At 30.4% G+C, this 15,008-nt stretch overlaps 2 protein-coding genes across 3 annotated transcripts in view; both read right to left on the bottom strand.

Moving 5' to 3' along the window:
• The window catches only part of myd (stromal cell derived factor mayday), a 3,220-nt gene extending 1,632 nt beyond the window's left edge, over window positions 1-1,588 (bottom strand). Inside the window, exons 1-3 of the mRNA XM_011503000.1 lie at window positions 1,045-1,588; window positions 505-768; window positions 1-82 (exon numbers count right to left, since the gene is read on the bottom strand). Of these exons, the coding sequence (XP_011501302.1) occupies window positions 1-82; window positions 505-768; window positions 1,045-1,525 (827 nt within the window). The 5' untranslated portion in view covers window positions 1,526-1,588. The remainder of the gene's footprint in view (window positions 83-504; window positions 769-1,044) is intronic.
• Window positions 1,589-4,394: 2,806 nt separating this feature from the next.
• On the bottom strand, window positions 4,395-12,172 carry LOC105364955 (sodium-coupled monocarboxylate transporter 1). 2 transcript variants are annotated; one of them, XM_011502998.1, is made up of 9 exons: window positions 11,790-12,172; window positions 11,030-11,255; window positions 10,845-10,912; window positions 10,113-10,408; window positions 9,229-9,447; window positions 8,868-9,051; window positions 8,203-8,493; window positions 7,685-7,938; window positions 4,395-4,722 (listed from the first exon to the last, which is right to left on the bottom strand). In XM_011502998.1, exons 1-9 carry the CDS (start codon window positions 12,165-12,167, stop codon window positions 4,719-4,721), a joined length of 1,920 nt encoding a protein of 639 aa, XP_011501300.1. In that variant the 5' UTR covers window positions 12,168-12,172; the 3' UTR covers window positions 4,395-4,718. The 2 variants fall into 2 exon arrangements, with proteins under 2 accessions (XP_011501300.1, XP_011501301.1); XM_011502999.1 differs by having other exon boundaries at window positions 7,761-7,938.
• Between the last annotated feature and the right edge of the window lie 2,836 nt (window positions 12,173-15,008).

Below are 15,008 nucleotides of genomic sequence, written 5' to 3'. Positions count from 1 at the left end.
GAGATACTCTGATTGACGCTGGCACCTTCCGACGGCAAATCGGAAAATTCGTCTTCCGTCAGCTGTTCATCCCCATCGCGATCTAATAAAATACAACTTTGTTAAGTACATGATTCGATAATAATAATGATACGAATACGTCACAGTCGGCAGACTCATAATTTTAAGCATAATTTCAATTAATTCATACAAAGCTTTCATTTTATTTTAACAAACTTTTTCACTTCTTATATTTATTTCATTCCTTTCTTAAGATAAGATAAAAAAATAAAATAAAATAATAAAAATAAAAAACGTTCCCTCGCCTCTATGCCATATAACCAGTTTATTCGTTTGCAATTAGCAGCGAATGATCGACTCAAAGAGAATTCACGAGCTTACGAGCGATATTTAATGTTATTACTAATTTTTAAATGCCCGCAGTTTAATGATACATGAATGTAATTTAAATAATAAATACCCGCAATTTATAGAAATCGATCCATTTTAAGAAGGCACATTTACCAAACTTCTCTAAGAGATCTTCAACCATTCGCAAGATCGCCCGATGACTGCTCTCGGGATGCGTGAAGGCGAGAAACTCGTCGAGGGCGAGCTTGTCCGGGTCGTTGCACGCAGCATCCATCCATCTTGCTCGGTCACGCATTATCGCCTCCTTGAGTGATCGCGAGAGTGCCGAATGCCTTTTATCGTGCGATGATATGTAACTGTCCGACAGGCCGTGAGAGCGTAAAAAGTGAGCATGGTACTCGTCCCAAGAAATTTCGCCTAAGATAAAAATCACCCAATGAGATCGCCATTTTCTGCAAATTTTCTGCAAATTTTCTGCAAATTGCGTAAACGCGACAGAGTGGCGAATGGTAAAGGCTGTCGGGACACAAGTAGTTTGGCAAAGTTTTCCGATTTATCAATTCTCAAGCTCCAAGGAATTGTCTTGTGAATGATCGTGTATCAGTTATTTGACGCGTTGAAAAACAGTGGGAAATTAAATATAAAAAAAAAATAATAATAATAAAAAAAAAACCAGTGATTAATATATCTTACCGTCTCGTGGATTATTGTCAATGGCTGTGAACAGTCCAATATTATCCTTCATAGTCCATTTAATATGATTTATTATTTTTGTATGAATCCATTTGGACAGTTCTTTAATATCCAAAGTACTGTCTCCATTAATATCTGCCTTAAGAAAGATATTCTCCATTAACTTTCGGGAATCCTCTCTCGTCCTCTTCTCTACGACCTCCATTTTCAAATCCGATAGTTTACCGGGCATATTTTCATCGTTCTGCATCTCGACATTTTTTTTATTAAGCTCGAATAGAAGCTTTTCCATGTCATGGCTAGTGATAATACTATTCTGTTTTTGTAATGAATTCGTCCTCTCGCCGTTTCTGAGTGGTAACTTATGATAATAGTAAACGAGCAGTAGAGCGGCATAAATCACGAGCGAAGCTATGATCGACAAACGTGGAAAATAAAGGCACACTATGTCAAATCTCTTCATATTGGGAAACTCGAACATTTATTATGATTTTTAGAATTTTCTGACATATCACTTGGCTATCATCAATTATACTCATTAAGATTCGTCTGCAATTGAATTATAATCATTATTCACGCTTAACATCCTAATTATACTTTTATTTAGAATAACTTATATTTACCGTTAACAATGTTTGATTGTCAAAAATATAATAACTGCGCATTGCAAGCTGCTCTTATCATTTAATTTATTGTAATGATAAAGGATGCATTTTTACTGAAACAAAATAATAAAACAAACATCTACGGTTAAGCTATTTGAATTTGGTTAATTTATTTCCTTTGTATTTTGTCAAATTCATATTACCTTTATATTAATAAAAAATGGAAGTTATTATCGTTCTATCGTGTCTTCGTACTTAACTGCTTATTACGTTAAATATAATAAACATTTGAACCCAATTTGAATCCAATTTGAACTCGAAATTACTTTATAAATACATGAAATGTTAAAATTTATTATTAAAAAAAAAATTACCTTGAAATAACACGCATTCATTTATCAATAATATTAAGTATTTCTTCGGAGATAAAATTTTTCTAACGATTTTCTTGCTATATGTATGTGGTTGCTGCATTCAATTAAAATTTCAATTATAAAATTCGAAATTTACCGACATAAAACTAATTGTCGCGTCCGTTCCTCAATTATTATAAAAGAAAATTCATGTACGTAGATAGGAAATTCATATTGCCAATAAAAAATTAATACATAGAATGTTTCTCTGTAATAATATAATAAATGCTGTAAAGGCAAATATTATTCAAAAACAAATACCTTAACATTATCAATAATTCTAAATTAATTATTTTTATTTACATTTTGTTTATTATATCTGTTTTTATATGCAATTACTTGTTAACAAAAATTCATATATATTACAACTACGTGTAATGAGTTGAGATGATTTATAGTAAAAGGTTAACCATACCTAGAAATACTGATAGCTCATAGTAAAACAGCAGCAAGAAAATAACAAACAAATTAATCAAATTACCTATTATTGTTAATTTTCCAACCTCCCATTATGATCCTAGTTTGGTGAGGTGGTGGCGGTGGGGTACGGGGGAGGGGATGGAGGGGTTAAAGAGAAATTCTTGCATAAATTATTATAAAATGGGACCGTCATCATGTGTTCGGCACAAGGGAATAGCCGACTCGTATTAAAACTTACAAATGTCCAACTTACGCGTAAGATATAAAAACATAAACATGGCAGTGCTCCGGACGTGAAGAGGTTGCTGTATGTAACCTCGACCTAATTCACAGCTGTTTCCGACATTACCGGCTGTGCGCGAGCGCACATGCGCGATAGCACACCGGCTCCACGACATTCACGAGCCTCCAATTTGCAAGGTCATTGTCCCTTGGGCCTTCATCCTCACCTCCAAGAGCACGAGCGTCACCACTTGTCATGCGATTTTTCTCAACACTCGCGAACTCTATTCCCTTTAAATGGCTCCTCGGAACTTTTGGAGGAGGCGTCGTTGACGCCGTCGGCTACGTGCAAACGAAAGCGCGGTTCATACGCTACTAACGCTACTATCGATCCACTTTCACCGCATCCGAAGCTTCGAGCCTTCTCACTCCACCTTCTCACAGTTGCCCCTTTCTCTTTCTCTTTTTCTCCCACTCTCGCAACTCACACTCGCTCCATCTCCCTACTTACCTGCGCTTATATTTTTCTATCGCAACTGTGTCAGGTGGTGGATGTTAAAAATTAAAAATTTCTTATAAAATACATCGCACTTGTTGATTGTCAGGAAACTTGAATCGATTGCATTTCCTTTTCCCAATATAAATAATTTTTGTATTTACATGCTCGGTGTGTCTTAAAATGTACAATTCTTATGATAGGTTTTTTAAACAGGATTTACCGATATGGCCATAAGTTCTTCTTCTTTTATTTATTTATTTATTTTTTATTTTTTTTTATTAATTTAGCCTTTTTATTCCTTCAAAATTTCTCATCAAATATAACGAGAAATGGTAGTTTTAATTATCGCGGTCAAGATGTTTCTTGCATCTTGTATATGCAGACTATCTAAATCCGTATCAATTTATTTTTAGTTACAACTATTTAAATACATATTTAGGAAATTCCAGCACATTTAATATTTTGTTTAAATATCGGAAAGTAATCTTATGTTTGTTATAATAAATAATTTTAACGAATGATAATTTGTACTATATTAAACATAAATATTATTGTCTTAAATGCCTCGTTATAATTAAGATTATTCATAAATTTGTCTCTGTCCTGTCAAATTATTTAATTATTATCACTCAGTCGCACTTTTATAATATTCAAATATACTTTTGTAAATTTATGATTATAATAATTTTTCATTCATTCGATATAATATTTGGAAAAAGCTTAAATCAATATTTGGTTCGATTTTCCTTTCAATATAATATTTTTAAATATCTATTAAATATATTTCATAGACTTGTTTGGATCTTTTCAATTTCTTATTTCATCGCCTAGTTTATTCCTTATTATTTATTTTATTAACACTAAACATTTTATATACCTCTAATCGATTTGGTCAAAGATTTCTTATAAAAAAAGTATACTTTTTTTTAAATGTTTTGACGAACAACAATCATACGCATTCATATTCAATGACATTGATAATTTATATATATATATATATATATATATATATAAGTACAAGAAATACAATGTATTAAAATATTTTTTACGCATGTTCACATATATTAAACAATTTATTTCAATTACATCGAACACTTTAAAGCTTATAAATATTTTAATTTATAAGTACAATATTTTATTTATAAATTGAAATATATACACGCAAGATAATATTTACATTTTTAACGCTGGGAATATTACTAAAATCGTAATTACAATGTAGTCAAATGTTTGTTTTCTTTTGTGAATAACGAAAACTTACAGCTTATTTAAGTGCGAAACGAATGTACATATTAATTACAACGAATAAGTTATACTAGAAATTATTGTGTATATGAATATTTCATAGGGTAGGACCTGACGACTGTGTCATAAAATAGAATTTCTTGGATTTCTGTAGATGAACTTGAATTGCCAGTAATGAAAATGACTTGTTAGAAATGAGTTAAATTTAATGAATATTTCCCTCGAATGCGATCATATCAGTCATCAATTCTCAAAAAGCTTAGACAAGAATCACCTGAAACAATACATTTAATAACATAAATTTTGCACACTCGTATTCATTCGGCATTGATTTTTAACTTTAATTCCAATTTTAAAATTATTAGCTTACTATTTTAATTCTTTATGTATCTCAATTACTTGATATTAGGTTAGATAAGAATAATATACGTTAATAATATATCTTAATAATATAAAATAATATATCATAATGGTAAAATTGATTGTATACTATTAAACGTATTTTGAAGAAAAAATTTAATGCATACGTACATCATAAATACTCATAATAAATTAATAAATACCAATCACGAGCGTAAGAATACAAATTATAATAATTATTATTCATTTATTAGAAAAAAATGATTTTTAACTATTAATTCTGATAAAATGAGATAATTTATCAGTTTTGTAATACAAATATGGAGAAAATTATAAGAAAACAAAATAAATAAATAAATGCAATTAAAGAAATTGAAGAAATAACCAAATCAATATAAACGTACTATCAACAATTTGCAAAAGTTTTCATTATAAAGTTTAAAAATATCATGCTATAATAGAGATTTGAATTATTTTAATGAACATAATCTTACGCTAAAAGTAAAGAATGATCATTCATTTCCATGGAAATTGCCTTTTAGAAATTTATAGAAAAATGATAATGTGGATGAAAAGCTGAATAATGACAGAAAGATAATAATTTATTCATCAATACCGAAAATTATTTAAGTATGTTTGAATGTTCATTGATATATACGCACACACACACACACACACACACACACACACACACATATATATATATGAGTGTACGAATGTACATGTGTACATATGTAATGAAGTATTACCATTGATTAAAGTCTTAAAGTAGAGCCTCTTCCATAAGTAAAAAACAGATACTTCATTTTATTATCTAACAATGAAGCTACAAATAAAGCGAAAAGATAATGCATATAAAGTTGATAAAAGTATTGGTTATAAAAATAACAAATTCAATTTTTCACCAAGTAAAGTGATATTGTTTTTTCGATTTCTCCCTCATTTTTAAATTTACTATTTATTAACGACCATTAATTACAAACATTCATAATACTAACAATAAATCTTTATAAATTTTACATTGATCTAAATTAATATACTGGATCATACAATATTTATACATAAACAATTATTTGATTATCGTGAAAAGTTGTGAAAACCAACGCATTGATTATCATTAAATAATATTTAATGGCTAAATATTGAAACGACCTTTAATATTTATTTATTTAATTATTTATTTGAATTATTTATTTTATATTATGAAACCATTGTATATACGACAAAGCAAAAGTAGTTAAATACTTTAATTGAATGAAAAATATAATTTCATTTATTTACATAATTTATCATACGTATATGATTCTACATTTATTGGTGTTAATAAACAAAATTGAACATTTCACTGGAAATCTTCTATTAAAATAAAAATTCATACATTTAATTGAGAAAAAATATTAGCGAACTCATGCCTGAAATTTATAAATGTATCGTAACAATTAGTTACATTAATCCTCTTATTCATAAAAGAAATTGCGCATTTTTCTATTAAAATTATAATTCATTATAATGAATAAATTTTATTTTAATTCGTATTAACCATAAAATTCATTTTAAATGTTATAATTATAGGCACTTAAATACTTATTAACTAGTTCACAATAAATTCATGATTTGAAATTCCTATTTATTTAAGAATTTTAAATTGGAAATCCATGCTATCAAAAATATTAATAATTATTATGATAAATAGAAGTAGTGACAGTAATATCTTTCTTCACTAACCTTAAAAACAGGATATAATAATTTTTTACGTTCGAATACGATTATAAAAAATTTCGGATATTTAAGCAAGTATTGTTAAAACTAGAGACGAAATATTTAATTATTTAAAGAATTAATCGAAATAAAATTTTCTGTATATATATATTCGATCGTGCTTCTTTATTCCTTAAAATTAAGTTATTATATTTGGTTCTTGATTTTCATTAAAATAAAAGATATGCAACTTCATAGTTTCATTTAGTTAGTTAGAAAATTTAAGAATTACTCTTTCTCTTTGTAAATCTTAGAAGATTAAAAATTATGGAATACTTCAGTTCCATATTAATTAAATTAATATTTGTAACATATAAATATTCTTGAATATTTAACAATTATATTCTCAATGGAGAAAGCAGACATAATACTTATTAAATATTTTTTAATTATAGGCATCTAAAGATCATAATAAATTAAACAGAGAATAGAATTATTGATTTTGTGAATGTCACACTCTTGATAATTTAATTTAATTGTCGAATATCGTAAAAGAAATATTCATAGAATTACTCCAACCGATAACTCATCATACGTAGCCAACGTGAAGTGATTCTAAATAATATGAATTTGTACGTATATTTAATCTATAGATATTTCTATATATATATATATATATATATATATATACATATATATATATATATATATGGCTGTGCGAATATATTCTTTTCCAAAGAATCGTTTCACTTAGAGCATATCATATGTCTTATTATACGTTTAAAATGAAGGGAATAAAACACTAATGATTTTAATTATAATTCGGGCGGTTTCGATGTGGTAGATTTGCAATGAAATGCAAATACCATTACTTATTCTTACAAAACGATGAGCTACATACTTTCGGCTCGTATTTTAAAGAAAAAGTAAACGGAAATAGTTCTATCTCATGAAATGAGGAGCACATGCTCATTGAGCCTTCATTACGAAGACTTTTATTTACATTCATGCAGCACGTAATAAATATTCTTTAATAAGTATAAACGATTTTACGTAAATCTAGGATTATTATCCCCGTAATGGAGGATCAGCCAAGTCTTGTTCGAATATGATTTAAGAGTCATCAGGTACATATATGTTCTTGCTAAGAATAACAAAAATTTAGACGTTATAACTACTTTGGCTTGTCGGCGCTACCGTTGGTCTCAATTTTTGACTTCTCGTCATCTATTTCGAGAGCAAAATTTATTATACCCAGGGCGTGGCCCGACTGTGACTTCGTTTTCGTCGAGCTGAAAAATCTGCGTACTGGTGGACTAAGAAGATCAGGATCGAGCTCCGCGGGGTTTTGAAAATTCGTGGCATAACTCACCAGGATACCGATGAACATCGTTCCCACACAACCAATTGCACTGTACCATAAATAACTTATCTGAAAATAATACTTGTTATTAAACTACAGACACTTTTTCGAAAGTTTAAGGAACTTTTTAAGTAAAGCTCTTTTACGTCGGATCTACATTGTCGTTTAATTGCAATTGTTAATATGTAAATGAGGCCATTATTAGCAGAGATTTTTAAGTCCCAAGTTTCATACAACAGTGCGTAAAAATTATACGTGCTTTGTAAAAATTGTTGGACAATGACAAAAATTGTTGTAAAAACGGAGAAAGTAAGTAGTAAAAAAAGCACTTACCTTGTAAATAAACCAAGCTTCGCCCTGCTCATCGGATTGAGCCGATAAGACGATTGTGGCGATGGTCTCGTTGAGGCAGAGACAATTGTCTATGGATGTTGGCTTACTGTCCAAATGTATTTGTCCACGGAGGACAGAAATCTGGGCGCCAAGTCCAACCCACAGGACGAAAATGAGGCTCACGATTGCGCCGCTCATTGCTCCTTTCGCATTTGCCCAGGGGACGAACATTCCAAGTGAAAATAGGCCCAGTGTAACGCCACCCACCATTCCGTTGAATGAAAGAGCTACCTGAATAAATCACGAGATTTCCACATTTAATCTACGGTTTCGTCATCTTGATTTTCAAATCGGCCAATGATTTTCAATCGTTGTATAGGAAAGTCCGTTTTGTCGAAATTATTCGTCAATTAAATGATCGGATGGTTTTTCCACCCATCAATTACAAAAGTGAGAATTATGAAATTTGGCAATCGTCTGATATTTATTGGGCGAATTGGCGTACATTAATAACGTTACGTAACGCTTTGCTGTTGTCGGTCGTTGGCATTAGTCTCTAATTTGTCACATTAGAATTGTGAAATTAGATCGTTGCCATTTACGTGTTTACGTCATTTCGGTTGCGGGGAACTCGCACATCTGACCGTTCCTGATTTAAGGATTACCTGAAGAATACTGCCGAGACGCTCGACGACGAACACTAGAGCAAAGCTCAACATGCCGAAAAAGATGCTTATCCATTTAGCATATACGGCTCCTTTACTCGCAGGAACATCGATTTTTAATAGACCCTGGAGTACGTCCTCGCACGTTATAGCAGCAAGGGAATTCATGGCGCTTGCCACGGTTCTGTCATAAGTGCAAACAATCATAAGATCGAGCATTCAACGCAATTATTACAATTCCTTACGTTTAATAAAAAGAAAGCAAATACTTGTGGTAAAACATAAATTAATCCATTACATACGAGAATTCATATTCGCATTCAGTACGAAGGATCGCTCAATATAATAATTGAATGTCTACCCAAGCGAAGCGGCGAAAATTCCAGCCACAAAGAATCCAGGAACGCCTTTGGCATTGCCCATGAAATTCATTACGTAAAGTGGCAGCAATTGATCCTGGTCTGTGATTTGCCCAGCCCGGACAGGATCGCAATCTTTATAGGCATTGTACAGTACCATCCCAGTCAAAAAGTTTATTGTGTAGATCAAGATCAAGCCGACGGAAGATACCCACAATGCTCTAGAAATGGAATCGATGACGTACTTTAGACCTATTAATGCTTAATATTACATTCACTAGCGCTAAAGTAGAAAGTAATTCTATTGCTGTTATTAGGAAAATATTATTTATTATGACAATGTAAGCCACGTATGCGGAAGCATTCGTCTTATAAATTTTTTGTTTATAAACCCTATTTAATTCATTAGCAATAATCGTTCAGAATTTCGACTATTAAATAAAGATATTCAATGAACGAAAAATCTTGCTTATTCAACATTCTTTTTTATTGTTATAATTTTCTTTGAATAGTATTTTATTAGCTAATGTAATTTACTATTAAAAAGTGTTAATTATTATTTGAATTTTACCATTATTAATTATGTTATTATTAATTATGTTAATATTAATTGTAAGAATTACAGGAGACAAGTGTTTGTCGAAAAAAAAAAAAATAAATAAATAAATGAATAAAAAAGAATAAAAAAATTTACAAGAATAGACAATACGCAATTAACGCGTGAATAATCCAAATTTAAGTCTTTTCGAAACATTTAATAACTCGTCACAATCAAATATTCCTTGGGAAATACTTTTAAACTACTCTAATACAAAAATTCGGTAATATTCAAATGCCAATCGACTAGGCTACATAAAATTCTTTCAAAAAAAAAAAAATAACGTACTTCCTAACTTGACTAATGCTCTCGACGCTCAGGTACTTTTGAACAGACGCTTGATTACTACAAAACATCGTCGTCCAGTAAAATGTCCCACCAACGACGACACTCCAGAAGGTGTGCCTCACCGTTGGGTTCGCGTCCATATTGAAGAACTCGAAACGGCCGGTGTTACGACTGTCGTTCCAGACGATCGGCATGCCACCCGATTTCACGGCACCCCAAATTACTATGAGTAGGAGTGAGCCCACAAGTACGGCCGCTTGGAACGTATCCGTCATTATTACGGCTTTCATACCTCCCTGTGTGCATATATTCCATTTTATTAAGTGAACTCTATCCCATTCATTCGTCTACCCAATTATTCATGTAAATCCGCATAAGCTGTAATTGAAGGCGAAACTACGAATAATGAGTAGCTAATTAGTATTCGTAGCTAGCAAGAAATAGCATTTCATTGAATGATCAGTTGAAAGAGAGAGAGAGAGAGAGAGAGAGAGAGAGAGAGAGAGAGAAAACACACACGACAAGACGACTTTTTTTGTAAGTTCATTATGTAATAGTTATTGAAAATTACTTTTCCATCGCAGAAAATTTTTTCAATTACGTTAAATTATACTCATACGATATTTTACAAAATTTATGAAAAATTTATAAACGTTCTTCTTATTCATATTTTCTACAATCCGGCAAGATAATCGGTGATATATTTATTATGTATTTGAAACGAGTACTTACCTGTGAAGCGTAAAATATACAAACAACATAGACTAGAGTTACAGCTACATAAGTATTAAGGCCAGTAACTGTAAAAATTTTATTCAACGTGAGAAGAAAATAGCGTAAAAGCAAATATAAGCGTGACGATTGGTGGGGGGGGGGGGGGAGGAGGAGGAGGAGGAGGAGGAGGAGGAGATAATTACCATGACTTAGAGCCAGTGCTGGTGCATAAACAGCCACGGATGTATAAAGGATCATTTGCAGCATGTAGAGTCCACTGGCCAAAAGTCTGCAGTGTCGATTAAAGCGGAGATTAAGATACTCATAACTTGACGTCAATCTCAGCTTCATGTATACTGGAAGGTAGAGCTGCGAGGTTATTGGCACTACTAACACGAATGCCAGACAAATCATCCAAAATTGCGTGCCCTGCAAATTCATTCGCATCTATTAAGGGTTATTGCGCCCATCAGTTGTCACGAGTATAAGTAGAAAGACTTTCGATCATCGTTGCGTGCTTTTGCGCTACGTTTTTCGATCTCTACAGAGACAATTAAGACAAATATGTTTCGTCATAGCGTTACGTTTTAACCGGATTAAAAAGCGCGAGGAATTGTGCATTTGTTTTGAATTGACCGATGTTTCGGCATTGAAGTATTGCTATTGATAATGATAGGCAGCATTGAAAGGCCCAAAATATGCACTATTTAACGTTAAATAGTGCGCCCACTACGAATTGTTAAACATTATCGCGAATGTTGTAGCGTGAGAGTCAAAACAAAAACAAAAAAAAACAAAAAAAAAAACAAAAAAAAAAAAAGTACATTATTTTTTTCTATTTTTATTTTATAATTAGATAATGTAAAGAGAAGCAAAAATGTATATAAATCAATCTCCAGATCCAAAAATAAATAAATAAATAAGAGTACATTGAGAAATAAATGTTTTAATAAATTAACTTACATATTCATACATTTCGGCTGGATTACCCAGTAATTCGATAGCAGTGATAAAACTAGCAGCGAGCGACATGGCCATAGGAAAAGTGCCCATGTCCGATCCACCCAGTAAAAAGTCTTCGCTCGTCTGTTGCTTTTTCGAGAAACAAGCGTAAAATGTCCCGATTAGGCAGGAAATGATAAGCATTGCCCCCAGGACAACGTAATCAGCCCATGAGAAATAGTTTGCGAGAGTCGGATGGTTGTCGAGACATGTTAATTCAGCTTCGACATTCATATTTATTGTGGATAGTCGAGGTTTTAAAAATATATCCTGATATTGTTGATTGGTTGAACACGACATCACAAGCAGAGATAAGAAAATCACCACCACTTGTCCCATGTTTACTTGTTCTGTTTCATAATTATAAATTCTTATAAGATTATTATCGTTCAATATTAACATCGCTACTCTATAAGTTTAATCAATTATATAAAATACAATTGTTTTTTAAGATTTTAAAGTGACAAATTACTTTGGACCTAATACTTTAGAAATAATGCAAACAATTTACTTGAAAATATTTTACAATTGATTATCATTTTATTGGAATAAAATCTTTGATTTTTGAGTTTGATTGATATTTCTTTCATCGTTTACAAGACCAAAAAGGAAAATCAAATTCAGATAATAAATTTCATGTTTTTTAATATACGTGAATAACCCCATTCGGATACTACGAAAAATATTCTTTAAAATTTACATCATAATCATAACTATAAAATGTATATCATAATTAAAAAATTTATTATTATTAATATTTTTGCATTAAATGGGTATTTTGCTACTATTTTCTAAAATTATACATGACGATTTAATGTATGACGATAATGTCAAATTTAAACATATATATTTTTTATGTTTTTTTTTTTTTATCGTTTTACTTTTTTACGTTCACTATTACAATATGCATTAGGCATTTATTCACTATAATATTAATTTGATTAATTAGAAAAGTTCTCTAATATGTTTGGCGCAATCATTATAGTCGAACAATTAAAGAAATATCCTTTCAAATTGCATTTTCTACGAAAACTTAAATATTTTAAGTATCAATTGGTGGTTTTTCATCTAATGTACTACGCTAGACCTTTATGTTTTCTTGTTGTTGTTGTTGTTGTTGTTTTTTTTTTATTTTTTTTTTTTTTTAACAATTTAAATTAAATTTATGAAAGCCGTTCGATCAAAGTTTTAAACAAAACGTTTGTTCTTAAGAGCACGTGCTTATAATCGATACTGCTATAATGATGTAGATAAAATTTATCAATCGATACATAATCTGACATTACATATTTCTTAAGCAGCGGCTCGTACGAATGGTTAATTTATAAATCTAAAATTTGAAATTAAAATGTTTACATAGATTCACATTTTGTCGGGCATTTTGTCGTGTCAGCTTTATACTATTGATATAATCATTGCAATCATTTAGCCTAGTTAAAGCATACGACTACTATTATTTATTCGTCTCTCAAGAACATTAATTGATCTTAAGGCAGTTGTTTTAATTACGCACATTTACACGTCATAGGGAGTAACGTAGAGAGAGAAACGTAGAACAAACCTTTTTTTTAAGTCTTCGTATTATTCATTAGCTTATGAATTATCCGGAAAATCCTTAATAATTTTTATGGAAAAATTTAGGCGTTTGACAGGCGTTTGTGCTAATATTCCGAAATCTATTCCTCGTATTCGCGTCTCGGAATAAATCATACAGAGCAATCGTAATCGACCTAACAGCTTATGTAATTAACGCCAATATTATTCAGATATTTTTTATCGTCCCTAAATGTTTCTGTTAATTAATTGCTGACGAGCAAAATTACGCACTTTGTGTTCAATAGATAAAAATGCAAACTATCGATGAGTCCGTTTCGAAGAAATCTTATATTTGCCCTGGAAATTGAACGGTAGGACCTTCAATTGTTCATTGTTTATTGAGTATTCATTTTATACTCTACTTATTCGCTCATTCATTAAATTCGTTTAAAATCGTGCATCGTCTAGTACAAGTCTTGAACAATTTTTTTTTTTTTTTATTCTTATACTATTGGCACTTTTTTTTTCAATAGAAAAAAACATGTTTTGTCAAAGTCGGCTTCTTCTGCACTATTACCAGTTAGCGATTGTATTGGCCTGGTATTTTGGTAGTAGCGATCTAAATAACCAAGAACAAGTGAATGACATTGCAAGGGAAACAAAGCGGTTCTTAATACTTAGATTTATGGGTGATGTTGATTTACTAAGTTGCTCGCTTTTATTTGAAAAACCGGTTGAGTCCTAACTTTTCCTCCTCGTCTAATAATGTTTTAATGATAAATTGTTTGATATAACGATAGAGAAATTTTTGACTTTCCAACAAGCAAAGAAATATTATACTATTTTATATCATTTGCAAGCGTGATTTAATTTTTACAAAAAGGAAAGTTTTGATTTTAAAATTTTGAGATTAAAAATTCTTTTGCTCTTATATATATATATAATATTGAAAATTTAACATTTTCGTGATATATTATGTAACAAATATCATATTACATAAAAATTACATACAACAAACAAATAACAAAAAACTAATCTATACAGTATTTATTAAGCAACTATATATTTGCATAATTTTAATATCAAATTAATATATATAATTTCTATTAAATCAGATATTAATATAATAAACAATAGACTCCTGTTTCATTATTAAACAATAGTTATTAAACACCTGAGAAAATTGTAGATAAATATTTTTGCTAAGGAATTAAAACTTTATATTGCTTATACTCGGAGCATGAATACTTTGTACAAAGACAGATAAAAAATGATTCTTTGACTATTAGTCATAAAACAATGTCCGTTACATAATGAAAGCGGAAAATTAAATTAAAGTCCAAATTGAATGGATCAAATTAAATAATTATTGATAAAGTCGGTTGATAATGATAAGTCACGAGTGCGGATATAGAAAATGAGTTAGTTTACTCGAATTGATTCGGCTCGGAGCACAAACCTAATCGATAATTTTCAATTTAAAGCAGATTATTACGGTTCTTCTTCTCATTTCTCACATGTGAATATCATATAAAATATAAAGTGATTTTATATTTCAAATATTATTATCATTCGGACATCCAAGTATATTTTCTGTCCAAATGTTCATGGTCTTATTATTAATTGTCAGCTTTAACGTGTACG

The sequence above is a fragment of the Ceratosolen solmsi genome, unplaced genomic scaffold (genome assembly GCF_000503995.2).
Source record: "Ceratosolen solmsi marchali unplaced genomic scaffold, CerSol_1.0 scaffold61, whole genome shotgun sequence".
Taxonomy (NCBI): domain Eukaryota; kingdom Metazoa; phylum Arthropoda; class Insecta; order Hymenoptera; family Agaonidae; genus Ceratosolen; species Ceratosolen solmsi.
The sequence above is the reverse complement of the archived record's forward strand: the minus strand, read 5'-3'. Positions and strand labels throughout refer to the sequence as shown.

Excerpts from the sequence above, each read along its gene's own strand:
- LOC105364955 (XM_011502998.1), bottom strand. The coding sequence starts at position 12,167 with ATGGGACAAGTGGTGGTGATTTTCTTATCTCTGCTTGTGATGTCGTGT. Across the intron at positions 10,913-11,029 it reads AGCACTGGCTCTAAGTCATG|TTACTGGCCTTAATACTTAT; the intron begins GTAATTATCTCC and ends AAATTTTTACAG. Across the intron at positions 7,939-8,202 it reads AAGCTTGGTTTATTTACAAG|ATAAGTTATTTATGGTACAG; the intron begins GTAAGTGCTTTT and ends TATTATTTTCAG.